This window comes from Cuculus canorus, chromosome 5 (assembly GCF_017976375.1).
Source record: "Cuculus canorus isolate bCucCan1 chromosome 5, bCucCan1.pri, whole genome shotgun sequence".
Classification (NCBI taxonomy): Eukaryota; Metazoa; Chordata; class Aves; order Cuculiformes; family Cuculidae; genus Cuculus; species Cuculus canorus.
Window position 1 is genome coordinate 25,090,068 of NC_071405.1, and position 21,723 is coordinate 25,111,790.

The 21,723-nt window shown below is 39.7% G+C and overlaps 1 protein-coding gene across 7 annotated transcripts in view; it reads left to right on the plus strand.

Annotated features, from left to right (window-relative positions):
- Window positions 1-13,373: 13,373 nt before the first annotated feature.
- Window positions 13,374-21,723, plus strand: part of PPP4R4 (protein phosphatase 4 regulatory subunit 4) — a 69,340-nt gene continuing 60,990 nt past the window's right edge. For 3 of the 7 annotated variants that reach the window (XM_054067755.1, XM_054067758.1, XM_054067754.1), the window contains exons 1-2: window positions 13,375-13,687; window positions 14,161-14,234. In XM_054067755.1, coding sequence (XP_053923730.1) covers window positions 13,577-13,687; window positions 14,161-14,234 — 185 coding nt within the window. In that variant the 5' untranslated portion in view covers window positions 13,375-13,576. Of the gene's footprint in view, window positions 13,688-14,160; window positions 14,235-16,208; window positions 16,254-21,723 lie in introns of those variants that run through there. The other 4 variants (XM_009559227.2, XM_054067756.1, XM_054067757.1 and 1 more) reach the window with 3 other exon arrangements.

The following is a 21,723-nucleotide window of genomic DNA, read 5'->3' on the forward strand; positions in this document are numbered from 1 at the left end:
TCCCTACTCCCTCTTTTTTTCCAGGTTTTGGTTACAGGAGAGTAACATCTGCTTGCTGGTGTTACTGTTCAGCTTGTTACTGCAACCTACACGTTAAAAAAAGCAAACAGCAGGCAAGCTGTGGCTTGCAGTTCCCTTGAACTGGCAGTGCTGATTGTGGCAGATACTTCAACAGCCTGCTAGAGCAGGAACCTTTTTTTCTCATCAGGCACTGCATTTACCTTTCTCAACTGCATTAGTAGCTATGGTGCTGTTTGCTTAAATAATAGTAAAGTGCACATCAGACACACTGCTGCAGCCCTGCCAAAGAAGGAATCAAAAAATTTGTTTACCTTCCTCCAAGTGAAAATTTGCTTCCAAAGTATAATCAACATCTCTATAGATGGTTTGTGTATTACTGTATGCATAATGCATGTCATTCAAGAAAGAATGCATAAAGGGCTTCTTAAATGTCAACTGTATAAAATTAGCACCTAAGGTTGAATGTCATCACTATTGCTCATTCAATAAAAAACATGTTATTTGCGCTTAATTATGTGTTAATGTGTTCTTTATTCCCTGTTTGGAAAAGTGTTGTGGGTAAAGTAATGCAATTTGGAGGAAAGCTGCAAATAGGTATAGAAGCAAGCATAACACTGAGGTCACAGCATGACTTTTCCTCCTCCTGTGTGATCAAGTGCTCTTTGCAGCATGATCTCGGTGTAGGAAGAGTATGGGAGAAAGCATGTTTGGGTTTGAACTTGATGAGAGAAGACTGTGTCCCTGAATTTGTACAGACTTAAACATTCCACTGCCTTGTATATGCCAACGCAAGAGGCCGATGCCTTGGCATGCCTAAGATATCAGCAGCGAGCACAGACCAAGCGGACATTGGGCTGAAGCTCGCTTAAAGTCCTTGGAATCATTAGCTGTACTTGTGGGATACTGGTGAAGTATGTGAGAGGGGAAGAAACAGAAAGCATAAAAAGGAGATACGGTGTACATCTCTAGCTGCAGTTCTTGTCTTTATCTCTACGTAGCTATGGAAACTCTAGCTGTGGAATTTTACTGGCGTAAAACGAGGAAGATTAGGGTATATAAGCCTTGTACTTTTACTCAATAAACGATTTAATTTGTACCAGAAGAGGAGTCCGTGCCCTCACTGCTACAGAAGAGGACATCATAAATTGCATACTATGATAAAGGAAGATTTTCATTTCTCCTAAAAGACCGGCAGATGCTCTGAACTGCTTCTCTTGCTATCAGACATGGGGAAGAGGGGAAAAAACAGGTTTCTAGGTGATAAGAGACCAGGACAGTAGATTAAGTTGTGATTACAGCAACTATTGTGATTGTTTCTTCTCTGTGGTATCTGTAGGTGCTTCTTGGTTTTGTGAGAAGATGGGAAAATGAGGGGTTGTTCTTTTATTTTCTTTTATTATTTGTTTTAAAAAGCCAAGGGCAGAAATAAGCATATTACATGTTTTGGAGGACAGTTTCAGTTTCAGATAATCATCATTAATTATCTGCCAATGCACAATATGAGGAATTTCTTTCAATTCATATCCTCATGTAAGCAAGGTTGAAGAGCATTTGAGGGTTTGTCCTCATATTTTGTAAGAAATGAGTTGAAATCAGTGAGAATCCCAAAGTGAGTTAAGGGAGCAGGATTTGATATGGTAGCTTTAACACTTCAAACAGCAAACCTTATCTATCTACATCTACTGAAATGGAGACAGTGATGACTGATAGTACTAGTTCCCCAATAGGAGGAGGCTCAGCAGTCTTAATGCATTCATTCATTCATTCATTCATTCGTTCATTCATTCATTCATTCATTCATTCAAAGTACATTTCCTTCCAGGTTGTGTAGATTCAAATTTACAAGTGACAATTTTGCTAGTTTACAAGTTTTCTACTTTCTCTCTTTTTATTTTACTGGATATTAGCAAAAGCAAGTTTGCAGAAGCCAAAGAAATGGATTACTCTAAGTTCTGGTGTGGCTGACTTAATGCTGATCCTGAGTAAATGAGTAAAAAGAAAAAAAAATGTGGACAGAAGCGTTCGCAGCTATAAATCTGTCCTTACATAACTTCAGAGTTTGCAGCTCTTTCCTGAAAGTAATATTTAACAGCAAAATAACTTGCCAAATTATGTTGAATTATGCTTTTTAATGTAATTACAGACGTATTTTTAGAGGGCATAGTAGTATACTGATTTTTTTCCTCAAGAATCTATTTGTGGATTCACCTGGCTTTTCTTCTTGACCAGAATTGGCTGTTACACTCTTGGTAAATACAATTCCGTTTTTGACCAGAGTTGGCTGTTATACTCTTGGTAAATACAATTCCATCATTGGCAGTACAAATCAAGCTTTTGGATAAAATGGCAATGACAAATAAAGCAGACATCTGCACTCCCAAGACTTCTTTAGATCATTATTTAAATACAAGAAAATTGTGAATTGAAGATAATAATGTATACTAATAACAGTTAAGGAGTCATGCCATTTGTATACTTGCTTATTCCAGTACCTATATATTGCACAGAATCACAGAATCACTAGGTTGGAAAAGACCTCCTGGGTCATTGAGTCCAACCATTTCTATCAAACACTAAGCCATGCCCCTGAGCATCTCATCCACCTGTCTTTTAAATAACTCCAGGGATGGTGACTCAAACACCTCCCTGGGCAGCCTTTTCCATGACCCCTTCTGTGAAACATTTTTTTCTGATGTCCAGACTGAACCTCCCCTGGTGGAGCTTGAGGCCATTCCCCCTTGTCCTGTCCCCTGACACTTGGGAGAAGAGCCCAGCTCCCTCCTCCCCACAACTTCCTTTCAGGCAGTTGTAGAGAGCAATAAGCTCTCCCCTCAGCCTCCTCTTCTCCAGGCTAAACAACTCCAGCTCTCTCAGCTGCTCCTCATAAGACTTGTTCTCCAGCCCCCTCACCAGCTTTGTTGCTCTTCTCTGGACACGCTCCAGAGCCTCAACATCCTTCTTGTGGTGAGGGGCCCAGAACTGAACACAGTATTTGAGGTGCTGTCTCACCAGTGCTGAGTACACAGAGGGAATAACCTCCCTGGACCTGCTGGTCACGCTGTTTCTGATCCAAGCCAAGATGCCACTGGCCTCCTTGGCCACCTGGGCACACTGCTGGCTCATGTTCAGTCGGCTGTCAATCAACAACCCCAGGTCCTTCTCCTCTAGGTAGCTTTTTAACCAGACTTCTCCTAGTCTGTAGCACTGCATAGGGTTGTTGTGCCCCAAGTGCAGGACCCAACATTTGGCCTGGTTAAACCTCATGCCATTGGTCTCAGCCCAGCGGTCCAGCCTGTTCAGATCCCTTTGCAGAGCCTCCCTACCCTCTATAAGATCCATGCTTCCACCCAGCTTAGTGTCATCTGCAAACTTACTTTGGGTGCATTCAATCTCCTCATCCAGGTCACCGATAAAGACATTGAACAGGGCTGGACCCAGCACGGAGCTCTGGGGAACCCCACTTGTAACTGGCCTCCAGCTGGAGTTAACTCCATTTACCACCACTCTTTGGGCCCGGCCATCCAACCAGTTTTCAACCCAGGAGAGTGTGCGCCTGTCCAGGCCAGAGGCAGACAGTTTCCTAAGCAGAATGCTTTGAGAAACTGTGTCAAAGGCTTTACTGAAGTCCAAGAAGACTACATCCAGCCAGTAGTCGAATCACTTTGTCATAGAAGGTGATCAGGTGATCAGGCTTTGTTAAGACCTGCCTTTCGTGAACCCGTGTTGACTGGCCCTGATCACCCAGTTCTCTTGCATGGGCTTCATGATAGCACTCAAGATCACCTGTTCCATGACTTTCCCTGGCACCGAGGTCAGACTGACAGGCCTGTAGTTTTCTGGGTCCTCCCTCCAAGCCTTCTTGAAGATGGGTATAAAATCAGCCAGCCTCCAGTCCAGTGGAACTTCCCCAGTCAGCCGTGACTGCTGGAAGATGATGGAAAGGGGTTTGGCAAGCACGTCCGCCAGCTCCCTCAATACTCTTGGATGGATCCCATCTGGCCCCATAGACTTGTGAGTGTCTAATTGGGCAGGTAAGCCTCTAACCACCTCCTCTTGGAACATGGGAGCTTTTTTCTCCTCCTCTAACTCCTGGGTACGTACATACAGGGAACAACTTTCCTTACTACTAAAGATTGAGGCAAAGAAGGCATTAAGTACCTCAGCCTTGTCCTCATCCATTGTCACAGTTGTTCCCTTTGCATCCAATAAGGACTGAATATTCTCCCTGGTCCTCCTTTTATTGTTAATGTATTTATAGAAAGATTTTTTGTTATCTTTCACTAGCTTGGCCGATCTGAGCTCTAGTTGGGCTTTAGTCCTCCTGATTTTTCCTCTGCACGATCTCACTTCCTCCCTGTAGTCTACCCAAGATGCCTGTCCCTGTTTCCAAAGTTCATAGACATTCCTCTTCTTTTTGATGTCCACCCATCATCTCTCTGCTCAACAAAGCTGGTTTTTTTTCCTTGCCCGCTCATTTTCCAGCACATGGGGACAGCTTGCTCCTGAGCTGCTAGGATTTCCTTCTTGAAGAGTATCCAGCTCCCGTGGGCTTCCTTGCCCTTAAGGACTGTCTCCCAGGGGCCTTTGTCAACCAGCCTTCTGAACAGTCCAAAGTCTGCCCTCTGGAAGTTCAGTGTGGCCATTCTGCTACCCCGGCTCCTGACCTCACCTAGAACTGAGAATTCTATCATCTCATGATCACTTTGCCCCAGGCGTCCTCCAACTGTCACATCCCCCACAAGGCCCTCTCTGTTGACAAACAGCAGGTCCAGGAGGGCACCCTTCTTTGTTGGCACTTTCACCAGTTGTGTGAGGAAGTGGTCATCCACACACTCCAGGAACTTCCTAGACTGCTTCCTCTCCACTGTATTGTACTTCCAGCAGACATCCGGAAGATTGAAGTGTCCCACTGACGGAGACCAGCTCACAGGGACGCGTAAATCGACAGACGGACTACTGCTCTGGTGGCAAGTAGCAACATTTTATTCTCCAAACAGAGTTTTTATACTCTTCTGGTTGAGATAACATCGTACTTGTATGCACTGTTTACATACTTTATTACTATTCTTGTCGTGAGAAAGCAGGCTCTACAAGTTCTACAAACAAGAGTCTACGTGTCTGTCCAGAGTTCACATAACATCCTTAACTAAATCTGCAGGTGTTCCTAGAGTGTATATACATTTAGCTTGGGCCCTGGAATGGGGAGAAACACATTATACTGCCAAGAACCTCTGTGTCCGCACCCTCCCTTCCAGGAGGAGCGGCTTTTAATCTCAGCACAGTTTTCTGTTATCGACCCTTTCAGGCCCCACAGAACACTGCTCTCAAGGCCTCTGGCTTCATCATTCTGCTTTTGACCCTTTCAGGCCCTCAGAATGTATAATGGTTCTCCTCATCCCACAAGGACAAGAGCTAACAAACTTGAAGCTTCTCCCAGTTGTTTATAGAAGAGCTCATCAGCTTCTTCTTCTTGGCTGGGTGGTCTATAACAGACTCCTATCACAATATCTGCCCTCTTGTGGGCTCCTCTGATTTTTACCCACAAGCACTCGATCCTGTCATCACCATAATCAAGCTCGAGGGTATTGAAGCACTCTGTAACATAGAGGGCTACCCCACCACCACTCCTTCCTTTCCTGTCCTGTCTGAAGAGTTTATATCCCACCATAGCAGCACTCCAATTATACAAGTTGTCCCACCACGTTTCTGTGATGGCAACTATGTCGTAGTCTCCTTGCCCTACAATAGCTTCCAGTTCCTCCTGCTTATTGCCCATGCTGCATGCATTGGTGTAAATGCACTTCAGCTGGGCTGATAATCCCTCTGCTCTCATAAAGGCAATAGTGTTCATTCCCAAATGACTGGTACTTGGATTGTCTAACCCATCAGTGCCAGTTACATCCTTTCCTTCACCAGATGTACTTGCCCCTACTTGCACTGTATTGATACACTGGAGGTCCTCGCCAGTACACCATATCATTTGATTATATTATCAATAACTTCCAAATAATTTATGCAGAAACTATGTCTGATGGCTCAAGAGAAATTGAGGGGTTTAATATCTTTATTATAGAACTTTAGTTGACAACATCTCCTCGCCTTTCCACTTGTGGAATGATGATCCTGCAGATCTGTAGATTATGGTTTGATGCCTACTGTGCAGAATTATATATTAGATATTATTTGTTTTGTCAGAGAATATTTTGATGTTTTGTAACGTAGAGAAGACTTTTCCCAAAGCAGGTCAAGTCAGAGATAATTTTGACCAATACCTTTAATTTTGGGATACAGATGGCTGAATTCAGCACCAAGAACAGTAGAATTTGCATGTGAGCAACTGACATAGGCTTTAACTTAGCAATAAAATTCTTTGGCTTCTCATTTTTTAATTTGTCTCTTACAGTCAGACCACAATCAGCATAACTAGTGACTTTAGTAGCCATTACTGATGATAAAAGAATGTTACCACACCATGATTTACACTGATACTCATTTTATGGTGCATTTTGTACATGAAAAACATGCTGCCACTAGCCTGTGGGATACTTGAGGCCTCCTGTGTTTGCACACTGTAGACCTTGCTTGTCTGTCTTTTCCGGTACGCCAGATAAAGCTTGTTGTCCTGGTGGGAAGGTAAAACCTTGGTTCTCATGAGCTCAAGGCCTTCGTTCTTATATTCAGAAGTTCTGGACTATTGTTGTAGGACTGATAACATCTTAAGACATAGAACCATAAAAATAATAACCAAGAGATGGGTTGTTAACTGTTCTTCCTTCTAACTTTGCAGATGAATTGCTTATTTATCTCTGTGAAGCATTTCTTTTTGGTATATAGTATCCTTTATTAAAGTCCAGAACAAGATAATCTCCAATCATGAGACTAGAAGTATTGGCACATTTAACTCCAGTTACAATAACAAAGACTTTTTCTAGTACAGATACAACAAGGTGAAGATTTTTGTGTGATTGAAGAACAGCAAAGACACCTTCAGTTAAGATGAGGGAAACATTTGTAATGGTTGCAAATGTAGTCAGGTACAATAGATATTTCAGAATGTATTTTGAGGGGAAGAAGGATAAAGGAAGTTCCAAAGATAACAGAGAATGAACTAAAAGGCTGTATTGGTTAAGCAAGGGGAAATGGGAAATCAGGTTATATCACTTGATAGGGTAACTCTAAGTTAATCTAATGTATCTGGATATTCTCAAAATATTTTCTATGTGAGAAATGATTAATAAGAAGGAATAGGAGAGAACTTTGTGATGAAAGACGTTGGTTAAAGAGGAAGGGAAAAGCATTTTTCATTTAGGGGAGCACATCAGTGTATGTATCAATAGATTAACCTGTCAGGTATATGGAGTTTACTCAAAGAGTTTCTTAAAGTCTTGTGGACTAATCTTATTTTATTAATAACTGTGATACAATATTAAAATTGCTGATGACACGGTTATTAATACAGAGGGGAATTATGATATCAGGCAGATTGAAAGGACCTCAAGGTCCTGAAAAATTGGATAAATTTACTCATACACAGTGCAGCACCATTTAGCTAAGGCTAACACTGAGAATTTATACTATTAAGATGGGAGATAATTAGTTTTAGATCACTGTGGATGAGAGTACTAATTGATCACAAGATAACTGTGAGCTGCCAGTATAGTATATTTGGTAAACTAATTCCTGTACAGACATTCATCCTTCACAAGAGGCATTACTTTGTGAAATTTTTATTTGCAATACTATATTCTAATCACATTAATTCAAGAGAGGGGAAGTCAAGCTGCGGCAGATGACAAGAGGACTGTTAGGGTGATCAGGGGAATAAAGAGCCTGTTTTAGGAGGCTCTAAAGCTTAGCTTGTTTAACCCAAAAGCTTTTAGAGCTCTAAAGCTAAGCTTAGCTTGTTTAACCCAGGATTAGAACAGATATGACTACAGTCTTTAAATACCACAAAAGGAAGAATAATTGAAATTAGAGGACAACACTGGCACAAGAAGAAACTCGGTAAACTGGCCAACAGTAATTTTAGGGTAGGAAATCTGAAGTTTCTATAGCAACCAATGAGTAAAGAATACTTGATAGCAAAAAGTGGTTAGTTTTAATATAAAGTTTGACATGTGTATGACAGATAGTGTTCATGGTTGTCATAGCAAGGAACTGGACTCATCAGCTACCTCGGTGTTGTGAATATAGCAGTGCCAGCTCTGGCTCTGAAGCAGATTGGTGTGGCTTGACCATCTCCATGCTGGTAAACTCTTTTAACCTTCTAAATCAGCTCACTTGCATCCTTACTGCCTGCAGGGAAATGTCTGGGCTGGTGTTAACCCAGGGAACCATGTGGAAATGTGCAGGCTGGCCATGAGGATTGCACTGGCAATTCCACTGTGTGAAAGATGGAGCCCCAGTCAATCTGTTACTGGTTCCAGAAATGTTTTCCCTGTTCTGCTACTTGCATAGGGTTGAGAAAATTCCCGGTATAATATGGTGTAGGCCTTCCCACTGAAATACTGATGGCACCGAGATTTTTGCCATTATTCACTTAAACTTCATAAAGTGATTGGCTATTGGATCCTACTTGCAGGTCAAAAATCCTACAAATAGCCAGAAGGTATGAGGAAGAACAGCACTTCATATTTCCTCTGTTGTTATTCCATCCTTGTGCATGTGCTATTAACTACTTTTGGAGAGAGGGTAGGAGAGTAGACACTGTAGGAGGAGAACAGAAAGACATAAAGAATGCAGTGATTGCAATGTTAAGAATTTTATATTTTACATAAAAGCAAAACCATATTTAAAGATCTTTTCTGTGTTATTGTAAAATAATCTTTTTTGGTTTTTAGATCTTGTTGGAGGGTACTGATTTACAGGGAAGAATATGACAGACCATGAAAGCATGAGTGCATTCCAGTGCTTTTTCCTTTATACTCCTTTTAATTGTACAGCTGTTACAACAAGATGACTGAATTGGCAAAAGAACAATCAGAAATTTTCTGCAAATGACAATAGGAAAATGAAGCAACAGTTTCTTAGCAACAAACTGGAAAATATGCTAAATAATATTTTTTCCTGCTGAGGTTTGAGTATGCGATGTTCCAAACATTGTTCTGAAGTAGACCCAGATTTTTGTGCATGGTTCTTTTAGGTTAATATTCTTACAGGTTTGCCTCAACATGGAATTTTTCTTAAGAACCTCTGCTCATGATGACTTGCAGTATGACTGTTCATTCTTACTTGGAATATGAATGGAATAAAAAAGTCTTGTTTTGTAAGGTTAAGGCATTAGAGGGAACATTAAAGCTGCATTTTTTAAGCGTTTAGTGAACTGTAAAGAAAAAAAAAGAAAAGCAAACTATTCTGATCAGTAGGTGCTCATTTGGAAATGATGAGAGGCAGATGATACAACTATGGCCATCTTTCAGTGGTGATCAACACATTGAACTGAACTTCTGCACAGTTCAGGACCTGAGTCCCCAGAACTGTGATTACACACTGCATAATCTACATGGTGTAAACTGTGAAAGAAAGCATTACTTTCAAGTTGACACAAAATGTATTGCTTCTCCTTCTCCCCCCTCAACATAATCCAAAAATATTCTGCTGAATTTATCCTCGTTTATTGGTTTGTCCATTGCCTAAGAAATTCTGGCTTTTAATCTGGAATGCACATATTTTGCCTGAAAGTGTTTCTTGGCATCCCTCAAAACAGCTCCTTCATATTCCATCTGATTCAGGCATTGCAATAACATGCTGAGGCTTTCAAAATGTTCGGCTTCTCTGTGAATAATTCGATTTACAGGGTAATTCTTTGGGAACATGTAACAGATAAAGTAAGAACCACAACCTTGTCAGAGCAGTTCCCAGAAGGCAGATGCTTAACTGAGGAGTAGCAAAGTAGAACTGCGCATCATGACAAATTTCTTCACCCAGGAGTCCTTGGGTTGAGTCAGTGTATCTGAAGAATCCTTGAGGTACAAAGTCCTCCCATCTGTTTAGTCCTTTTTTTTTTCTCATTTTTTTTTTTAATCTGAGTCTATATTGTATTTAGAATTTATTGCTTTAGAAGGCATGAATAACATTTTCTCTTCTTCCATGAGGTATGAGTGCCAATTTCCTGGGTGCTCTGCAGTTGTCTCCATCAATGAAGGATTATGTAAAATCATCCCTCTTTCAGTTTCGCAAGCTTACAAAGCCACGGCGTTGAAATGGAAGTTCCACTGTGCATTTCACAAAAGCAATATGAAATAGCTGTTCTTTCTATTACAATAGCTATGACAAGGTTAGAATGAAGCTGAAAGTAGAGCTTTATTTGGGAGAAGAAAGTAGTGGAAAAGGGAGGAGTTGAAAGCAGCAGCAGTGGAAGGTAAGTCATGCGTGACTGTCATCACAGATGAGAACGATGGACCACTTGGGGCAAACATGCTTGCAGATTTACTATCAGAGAGGATTAATTTTTATATATGTGGTTTTGGAACAAAATATGGAAGCTTTTTTCTTCCTGTCTGGCAAACGTGTGGGTCAAAAGGAGACATGTTTATATTGAATCTGGGCAAGATTCAAGATTCCTTCTGTGATCTCTATTCCTTTTGTGGTCTTTATTCAATTTACAGAAAAAAAAAATCTTATTTTTATTCTGCTTTTCAAATTTCTGGAATATTTGTAGATCTCTTCAACGTATCTACTGATTTTAAAATTAATGGGAGTAATTCCTGCACAGTGTTTCCTAGACTGAGCTATAAGGACAGATTTTTAAAGGCATTAAGGGACCTGTTTACACGTTTATAAAACCCCCTCTTCTTTAGTGGCTTAGAAAATTATCTAAAACATCACATGATAAATCAGCATAATAGTATACCTAAACTCCACATTCTTCAGTCTTTAAAACTGAGTTATGAAACCCCTGATCTGAAAACTGCAATGCGTTCCTAATTCCTAACACAAAAGAAAATACATTTGGTCTCATGTGATCTTTAAAATTCATGAGAACTATTCGCAAGGTGAAATAACCACAAAATGGCTGTGAAAGAACTTGCAAAAGGATTTCCCTAACTGATGGAAATTGGGATTTCAGTTTGTTTTCCTAATACTTGTCATTGGCAGAAGCCTGCATGTCAGCCGGAATTTGAGAAGAAAACATTTTATGAAACACGTTTTATTTCCCCCTTGTGGAGCTAGTTAGGTAACTACTCTGAGAAGCCTTAGGTTCAGCTATAACTGCTATATTTGCTGTCTGATGATGTTCCCTAGTTAAAAGGATAATGCAAAGGAGATGTTCAAAATAGTCTTTCTCATTTTAATTGATCATCTTCTATGCCTTTTAATTCATCATGCCTTGAAAACTCCAAATGGTTTTGGTTTTGTATTACATAACAGTTTAATTATTTATATATACTTTGGATTAGATTTTTCTGCTAGTAATTCTGTTGTACCTTTGAAATTGATGGAGATGCTTTAATTTTTTACTGTTTTACTGGTTTAACTGAACACAGTGTTTAGCCTGTGTGGTACACGGAGCTGTAACACACAAATGACTGCATTTATTTGTTTGCTAAATAAAAAGCTGAGGCACTAACCAATAATAAAATACGACTCAATCAAATTCTGGGCAATATACTACATCGTGTTATCTAATCCTTACAATTTCTGGGATTACTTTTATACTTTATCAACAAAGCTTCCTGGGTCGTGTGAGCATTTCACAGTAATAGCAAAACATCGCACCCACCCAAATAAGGCCTCGTACAATATTTACAGTTTTTTGTTTCACTTCTGCTGTGTGATTGTTGTGTTCCATATGATAATTGCAAAGGCCACTATCTTGATGCCTGGAGAATTACTTAGCTCAGTAAATGCTAAGTGGAACCGTGTGCATGCATTTGGCTTCACTAACCCACCCCAAAAGAAGCTGCCTTACTACATTTTTAAGAGAGAGCATTTTCCATGCTTATTTGTCCAACAGTAGGGCTGAAAATGGCATTGCTTTATTTTGAAACATACTCTCCCTTCTGCCCACAATGTACTCTGTGAGACAGAATCAGAAATTGTACAGCATCCAAGGTGTATCAGAATATCCCTGCTGAAATCCTACAGCATCCAAGGCATATCAGAATATCCCTGTTGAAGTCTGGACTATTTTATGAGCAATGTGTGACCTGAGTTGAGGGAAGGAATCATAGAATCACTAGGTTGGAAAAGACCTCTGAGATCATCGAGTCCAATCATTCCTATCAACCACTAAATCATGTTCCTGAGCACCTCGTACCCCGTCTACCTGTCTTTTAAAGTACCTCCAGGGATGGTGACTCCACCACCTTCCTGGGCAGCCTCTGCCAGTGCCCAATGACCTTTCCTATGTCAATTTTTTTCCTGATATCCAGCCTGAACCTCCCGTGGCGCAGCTTGAGGCCATTCCCCCTTGTCCTGTCCCCTGTCACTTGGGAGAAGAGGCCAGCTCCCTCCTCTCTACAACCGTAAAGGTGAAGAATAAGCTCTTGAAGAGTGGAAGTGAGGCCTTTGGCACAGCCTCACAATTTACTGCTGCTGAGGATGTCAAAGTTTTTTCTTTGGGCTATTTTTTTTGTTTGTTTGGCTTGTTTGTTGGGGGGTTTTATTTTTGTCTGTTTGTTTTGTTTGTTTTGGAGGAGGGTTTGTTTTTGTTTGTTTGGGGTTTTTTTCGTTGTTTGTTTTGTTGGTTTTGTAGTTTTTGTTTGTTTTGTTGGGTTTTTAGGGGATTTTGTTTGTTTGTTTTGTTGGTTTTTTGTTTTGTTGGGTTTTTGTTTGGTTTGTTGGTTTTGTTGGTTCCGTGGTTTTTGTTTGCGTTTTTCTGTTTCTTTGGGGGGGCGTTGTTTGTTTTGTTGGGGTTTTTTTTGGGTTTTTTTATGTTTTGTTTTGTTGTTTTTTGGGGTTTTTTTATGTTTTGTTTTGTTGGTTTTTTTGGGTTTTTTTTGTTTGTTGGTTTTGTGATTTTTGTTTGTTTGTTTTGTTGTTTTTGGGGGGTGTTATTTGCTTGTTTGTTTGGTTTTGTGGGGTTTTGTTTGTTTATTTTGTTGTATTTTTTGTTTTCTTGTTTGTTTGGTTGGGTTTTTTACCTCACTATAAAAGCCTTTATCGGAGGAGGAACCTGTTCCGGACTTTTCATTAACCCCAGCACGTTTCTAAGCTTCTCCTGTGCGATTCTGCTATGAAATGTCTGGGGGGATATGCGTGTGTGTACCCTGGGACAGGTGGAACGGGGCAGCCCGGGGGCTGAGGCTCGGTGAGGCGGAGGCTCCGGGCGGGGGAGGCGGCGGGGGAGGCTGCGGGAGCCGCTCTGCCCCGCTGCGGCGCCGCGTTGCCCCGGCGACCGTTGGCGCGCGCGGCCGCCCGCCCCCCTCCCCCCCGGGCTCGCCCCCGCGCTGCCTGTGCGGGGCAGGGGCGGCGGCGCGGGGCTGCGAGCCGGGCTGGGAGCCGCCCCCGCCCCGGCACACAGGAGAAAGTTTGTGTGGCCGCGGCTCGGCGGGGGCGGGGGGCGCTGCCGCAGTGTGCGGGGCTCGGGCAGAGCGGCGGCTGCGGCGCTTCCATGCGTCCCGTCGGCTCCGACATGGATTTTAGTCAGAGCAATCTGTTTGGATACATCGAAGACCTGCAGGAACTCACTATCATAGAGAGGCCGGTACGCCGGAGCCTGAAGGTACATGCTTCCAAAAGATGCTTTGAAATCCATCTGGAATCGTGTCTGTCGTAGGGATGCACGGGCGGGCTCTTCCTTACAGCACCAGGATGCTAAAAATTGCTTTCAGTCGTTTAGATGCAAACAGTCTCGAATTCCTTTTAGCGTGGACTGAATATTTTCAGTCTAAGATATTAAGCCGGGGTGTGTGGGGGAAAGTAGGCTAACTTAGGTTTTTAATTTATATGTCACTTGCTTAGACTTAGAATGATTGATAGTGATAATGCCTGATGTGGAACCGTACTTCTATTACATCCCATCTTTTCCTGGTGAAAGATTTATTTGATTGAATTTGAAGTGTTATCTAAACACTTAAAGGATTAAATTGCAATTACTCACGGAACTGTACCCAGATATAGGGAGGAAGAGGCTGTTTTAAAATGAGGAAATAGTAACGTATTATAAACTCATAATCTCTGTTTCATGCTTGACAGACACCAGAAGAAATAGAAAGATTGACAGTTGATGAAGAACTCAGTGATATTGAAAGGGCTGTTTATCTGCTCAGGTATTTACTAAAATAGTACCTTGAAACATTGCTGACCGTTATGCTTACATACAGCTTGTGTAGTGCTTTATTCTTCGCTCCTTTTTTATTCCTGTCTTTCAGTAGTACTTTTTGACTTTCTGGGTATAGACAAGATTGAAATAGATACTGTTTTGTTTTTTTTTTAAAAAATGTATACAGTAGTATGCCTGTGTATGTGTGTAAACATTTCTGAGTTCCTAATACAACACTGAGTTGTACTTCATCTTCTTTTCCCCTGCAGCTGATTTTCCTGAGTGTTAACATTTGTAACACCAATCACTCAGTGAGTTCATATTCACTGTAGAGCTTGAGCAGTTACCACAGACTGATAACAGAGCTCTTCAAGCATACTGTATATGTCTGGGCTTTCTGAAGAGAAAACGTGAGAAATTAATTTTATAGTCCTTAGGAAATACTGTAGAAGGTAGTGTATTAGTACTTCATGTACTTCATGTGTTCTGGTTTTTCATTTTACCTCCTTCTTCTTGTTTTTTAAGTTATTTGCAGCCACTTGAATAACTTAAATTTTCATAGTTTAACATATAGATCTTCCAATTACTGTGTAAGTCATCTTTGAGCGTGCAAATGTTCTGAGGGATTTTGATTTGAATATGCATTTTTAAACAATACCTAGTAATTGGAGAACCAGCTGCAGCTCCCTCAGAGTTTGCTTATTCTGCTATTTTAAGTGCTCTTCCAGTCTCTGCCTGTGCTCAATATTTAGAGTACATATTCTCAGTGCCTTAATTTTCTCTTTTTGGGGCATATAGCATTATTTGTAGGTGAGCATTGTTGTCCCCTGGTAACTCCTTTTGATATTGATTTTTAAATTTTTTTTTTAATTGTGAACTGAATTAAGTAGTGGATTTTAAAATTGTTTTGCAAATAGTTCCTGTAATCAAAGCAGACTGTTGACTCCAGGGAAATTCAGAGGAAATAAGTTTGCATGCAGTGCATATTATTGCAAAGAATGCATATCAGTTTTGGTTTCCACCTCCCAGCAATCAGCATAGTTAACTTTCTTCTTTTTTTCTCTGCTCTTTTCCTAATTAAAGATCATGTTTCCAGCAATACATCTTTACTGGGTCATTGCCTTGTTAAACTGTAAAAGGTTCCACTTTGTATCTTTCATATCACTAATTGCTTTTCAACTGGGCCTTGAACTTCTCCTGACATCTTCATCTGAATTCCCTCTACCCGAGCAGCTGTTCTGAGACATAATATTCTTTTCCTTGTTTTCATTTTTGCCACTGCATTGTCCTCATTGCTGAAAGGTATCTTGATCTCTGCTTGATAAGCTTTTTGTGTGGTAATCACTTGCTGGGATTGTCCAGGCATGTTAATACAATAGTCCAGTGGAAGGTTTTGCTGTTCAAGAGTATATTACCTTCCCTGTACTGAGTGAGGTATAAGCAAACAGAGTTGAAAAGCTGCCTGTAACACAGATATATACCTTAGTACCTTATATAAAGGATATTGTGTTTGGCTTGTCTGGCATTTTTTAATCGATTATAATATGATATCCCTGCCAGTTCCTCTTTAACAATAATGTCAGTTGGGTCTTTTCATGCCTCATTTTCTCACACAGATTTCTCACATTATTTGCTGTCCTTCAGATTCTCCCTTATGTGGGACTCTCCTTGATCTTTTCCAGAAAGACACTGCCTTTTCTGAAAATCCCAGTATAGAATTGGTGAAGTTGAAATGAGTTGTTAATGATGTCCGAGTTGTGCTCGTTTTGGGAATGATGATGCTATTTCCATATGCATTTAAATAAAAAACAGGAACAAGAATATAAAGTAAATCTCTTACCTTAAATATCTACAAATAGTATCAAAACACTTAATATTTGTCACATTCGCTTTTATATTGCCATGTATTTATTTAAACCTAATCTGAAAGTTGGAGATTTTTAATTTACTGAGGACGATATCTTTAATGCTGCTTGTACAGTACCATGGATCTGACTGAGTGAAAGATTTGAATGATACAGCAAAGGTAATGTTTAGTAATTAATTTCTGTTAAAGTTTTAAGACTTCAATGGCTTTCATTCTGAACAAAAAAGCCCGACTACTCTCTTCTCTTTATGGATTCTCCATTCCCTCCAAAACTTTCCCCAAGGTTCTTCTCTCAACTCTTGAACTTAGGTACCCTGGTCTGCTTATGTGTACTGTTGTTGTATGTTTAGTAGGTACTTGCTTCTTGTAGATTTTTGCTTCTGAAATCTTTTACTGCTGTAGTCAGAAAACGGGTACATTGACGTCCTAGTTTTTTGTGCTTGAATAGTTTTTGTTTGGTTTGGGGTTTTTTTGGTGTTGTTTTTTTTTCTTTTGTTGATTTTTTTTTTCCTGTCACTGATTCTTGCTATACAGTGTATGTGTGGAGGTATTAATTTCCAAACTCTCATCAGTTTCATCAGTTTGTTCTTCTTTATTCACCTTTTGTATTACTTTTCTTTTGCCTATAATACTACACCTTTTCTAGCATGCTTTTTTACTTCTTGATACTGTAAAATTTCTTGTTTTGCTTATCTAGTGTGTTTTCGTATCCATCTAATGGTTATTTTATATTTCCCAATGTCTTGTTTGTCTGTAGCCATGATGTATTACCCTAGGTTTTGCAAATTTCTGTTCATTGTCTTCTGGTAAGTATGACGTAAATATATCTACAAATGTTCATAGCACATAGTGAGAACATTAACACATCAATTCTGTTTGAAACCCCACTTTCACAGGAATGTGACTTCATTTGAATTGTGTTTTTATTATTACCTCTCACAGTTTAATGCTACATTTTGAAGTGCTAATTGTAATTTCAATAACCCTCTAACAAGCTTTGATTTTATATGTATATATATAATCATTATTTTTAGTGGATGACTTTGCTTTCAGTCTCCCCTTTTCTGCCACTACTGTTCTTCAGATAACTATGTAATGAGGTAGACTGATAAGATGAACTTGCTAAAACTGGTAATTTTTTAGTCAGATTAGTTTTTAGTGAAATCAGCTCCTTGATTTGGCTCATCATGTGGATATAGAAACAGTCGTTCAAAGCAAAAGGAAAGGGCTCAGTAGGTCTCATCGTGGCTAGACTCATTTTGATATGACATAAGATAGGATGAACTTCAGCTTTAGATCATTGTTGCCTGGAGTACTCAGTTTAAATTAGGTGACATTCTGCAATTAGTCTGAGCAAATTCTAATTTAATAAGAATCTGGTGGCAAAGTGTACTGTCATTTGTTGTAATCTCAGTTAACCTTGATTCTGGTTGGAGAACTGGAATTCCTTAGACCAGGTCATCAGGGATGTTTATGAACTTGCCATGAAAATCAAATGGATTTAGGTCACTAAAGAGGGAGGGGCATCTGAGTGTCTAGGATCTATGTTTTAGATTCTTACCTGAGTGCTTAGGAGTTTCTGGACGGTCTGAGTGGAACCACTGAAGGGTTGTATTCTGATTGTATTTTGGATGTTGCTGGCTTAACAGAAGAACGAGGAGAGCAAAATAGCTATGTTCATCTCAACCATGTCAATGTCAAAATTGATGGCTTATCGTAAACCCATTGACAGATTAAGACAAGCTGCCAGACTTGTATCAATGCAACTGAATAGTTGGCATTCCACTTCAGGACATTGTGTCCTCCATCAGGGCAGTGGCGATGAGCAGCTTGGGGACAGTAATTTTTATTTCTACTCTGAAATTTTGCCTGTGGCCTTAGTTTCCATGTTTGCTGATGTTTGATTGATGTTGTTGCTTATTTTTATTTGTCTTACTATACCTTGCCCTTTTTTATGGCATACAGCCACGAGCAAAACATATTTTCTTTGCCTGACGTGAATCTGTTTTGGGTACAAGGATGCTTACTGGCATGCACTTCATAGCATGGTTTATTTTCTGAGGACTTCCTTGATAGAATTCCCTAGGGGTTTTGCATTGTTGTATGTACCATATTATTTTGTATTCAGCTACTTTTTGTTTGTGCTTGCTTAGTGTTAAAGCTTCCAGGCCTTGACATTTCAATCATACTCAAAATAAGCAGGTAATAATGAGTTATCAAGGTGGAAGATTGAATTATTCCCCCTTTTGGGAACATAGCGTACTTTAGTTTTGGAGTCATCCTATCAGTTTAACAAACAACACAACTCCCCTCCAATACATTTGGCACATCTTTTGAAGACACAGTAGATACTTTTTCTAGTTTGGGAAGCATACAATGCCTATAAACTTAGCATGTCTTGAAAAAAACAACCAAGCAACAAAATAACAGTTATGCTTTATTGTAGCCATCTCTGATTAGTGAGAGTATTCTCAAATGCCACACATCTTTTTATACAGTGTATGTTGTTAATTGTGAGGGTCAAACCCGCTACTATTTAAAAGAATTTTTTTTATTATACTTTTGGTTTTTTTAGTCTTCGTTGTGTTAGTTTTGGAGGTTTTCTTTTCTCCATGGATGCAGGCAAATCACTTTTGAATTGAAATTAAAGTTTTCATTTAAATGTAACTTTAAGAGCTGTTTTTCTAATATAAACATTTTGTCACCTGGAGTATTGCGTCCAGTACTGGAAGCCACAACATAAGAAGGATATGGAACTGTTGGAAGGGTCCGGAGGAGGAGTTACAAAGATTATCAGAGGGCTGGAGAAGAACCTCTGCTGTGAGGAGAGGTTGAGAGAGTTGGGCTTGTTCAGCCTGGAGAAGAGAAGGCTCTGAGGAGACCTTATAGTGGCTTTACGGTACCTGAAGAGGCTACAGGAAAGCTGAGGAGGGACTTTTTAAAAAAGGCTTGTGGTGAGGGGATGAGGGGGAGTGACTTTAAATTGGAAGGAGTACGGATTAGACTGGACATTAGGAAGAAATTCTTGACGATGAGGGTGATGAGGCACTGGCACAGGTTGCCCAGGGGAGCTGTGGATGGCCAGGTTGGATGGGGCGTTGAGCAGCCTAGTCTAGTGGGAGATGTCCCTGCCCACAGCAGGGAGGTTGGAACTGCATAGTCTTTAAGGTTCCTTCCAAACCAAACCATTTTAATGATTCTATGAACTGACTTCTCTATCCACATTACATAGTATCTGAGTTATGATCCTGATGCATGCATACTGTACTGAAAGATCCAGCTGTTATGCTTAGCGTGTTGGAAAATAATTCTCTTAACTTTACAGGCAAGCTGTAAATCATATAATGATTTAATAAATTTAATAAATTTGTATTTAATAAATACGAACATAAAAAGATTACTTCAATTTTCTTTTTTCCTGGGCATAATTTAATAGTGTTTTTTATTTTGTAAATTGCAACTTAAATTTTATAGAAGTTCCATTTCAAATTTACTTAGTTGGATCAATAAATTAGTTGCTTGACCTTGACTCTGTTATGCAAATAGTATGTATGAAATATATATGGATTCTTTCATCTTAAAGCAAGGTGTAATTGTAGTCTTTGGAAATGCTTTTATTAAAATTTAGATTTGTGCAAATATTTCTGTTGGTCATATTTGATGAGCTGAAACTACAGCTGAAAACCAGCTGTCAATATACAGAGCAGAGTTAATATAGCCCTGAGAAACCTCAAAAAATCCTCCAAAAAAGTGAGAGAGAAAAATATCCATTTCAGTTTTCTTTCTCAGGGTACAGTTAGTGCAGGCAGATGGTAGTGCCAGCCTTCACCCTGTTCTAGTGTTTGTGCTATGTTTGCCCTTGTGCCCTTGTAGCACACTGGGGAATTTATCCTTGAAAATAACAAACTGTGGGTTTTCTTAACTTCTAAAAATTATTATGTTGCCCTGGGAAAAACCTTATCATGCCCTCTCAGAAAAGACCTACATGGGAATATCCAGCTAAATACTTATAATGTTTCTTTCTTTATACATGACAAGTCCTATAGCATGCGGCCCAGCAAGAGACTGAAATTGTTTTATTTTTGTTTAGATGAGCACTGGCATTTAATAAATAACTTTAACAGCTGCACAGTTAATTTTGAGATGGCACATAATTAATGTCTAAGTATAATAATTTTCCTTTACATCACCTTCCTTAGAAAGCTCCAAGTGTTTATAAGAATATTATGTACTTTAAGGAGCTTTTGTCCTTGTGCTTTCTCAGTATTACTAATTTATGTTTACATCCTTTGCCTGATTTGTCAAGAGATAATACTATTGCATTAGTTTATATCAAGACCTGAAGATGCATCCAATGGAAACTGCTTGAGGATATTGATGGGAAAATGCAATATTTTGTGTTAGTATATAGCAAAGGTGCAAACTTTTCAAAAGAGTAGGTCAAGCTGTCCATTTATGGCTAATCTGAGAACACTTTCATGTGATGATGACCTGTAATATGCTGACTGGAACAAGCATCTAGTGAATTTTCTTGCAGACTCCTGATTTTTTGAGGGCTACTTTGTTGTAGGCATAGGGAGCTATTCACATGTCATGGTGTGGTGCTTCCATGACCCTGCGCTCTGACTCTGCTTCATTTTTTGCTGACAGAGAAGAAGCAGTGGTTAGTACTGGTCCAGCTACCCTTTCCCTAAAAGCAGTAGTAGATATTTCAGTTTTGTGAGTATCAGGATGATAGCATATCCCAAAAATCTGAGCACTTTGAGACTTTTCAGAATAAGGATTCTTCATGCTGATACACCACATACTTTTACATTCTGAGCTCTGTCAGATATTCCTCTGAATCTCCACAAAGTGAGGCAGATAACACTGCATTATTTATTGGCTCACATTGCTACACTTTGTAAACTTTGTGTGAATGGAAGTTGTTTCACTGAGGTGAAATTCTGATTATAATTTAAGGACTTCATGAACGAGGACTTCAAGAACTGACTGTGGGCTTGGGCCAGTGTCTGTGCCTCAGGTGATATGGTATGACAGGAATAATTTGGAATGAGACAAGAAATAGCTTCACTGAGATTTAATATTAATCTTGTTCTCTGGGGTGTACTTGTATAACGGTTTTCTTTAGCTGTTTTCAGAGTTAACTTTAGTAACATTAATGTTTTTGTCTTTGTTCTACCAGCTGGTAGTCTAAATGCCAACACTGTGGTAAAGTTGCACTGGATCTTTGTCAAGCCTCAGACCCCAAAGCTTTATGCCACTGGGAAGAAACCAGGATTATTTCATGACTTAAACAAACTTTCACACCAGGAAAACAGAATGAGAATGTAGACAGTTCTTTAAAAAAAAGTAGTTCAAGGGGGTCTCCATTATTCATTGAGAAGTTCTCCTGCTTTGTTAGGGGCATCTTATTTAATCTTTTAGGGACAGATTTTTGTATAACGAATACTCTCTTTAGTCTTGAAGACGAACAGAAAAAGAAATTGCAAGAGATTTCTGTAGTGAGGATTGCTATTGACATAGTTCACTGTGAGGGACTGATTCTTTTTTCTCCCTTAAAACTTCTTTTTGAGTGTTGAAGTTGCAATGGAGGCAGTGTCCTTCAGCCTCCTCTCACTCTCACAAA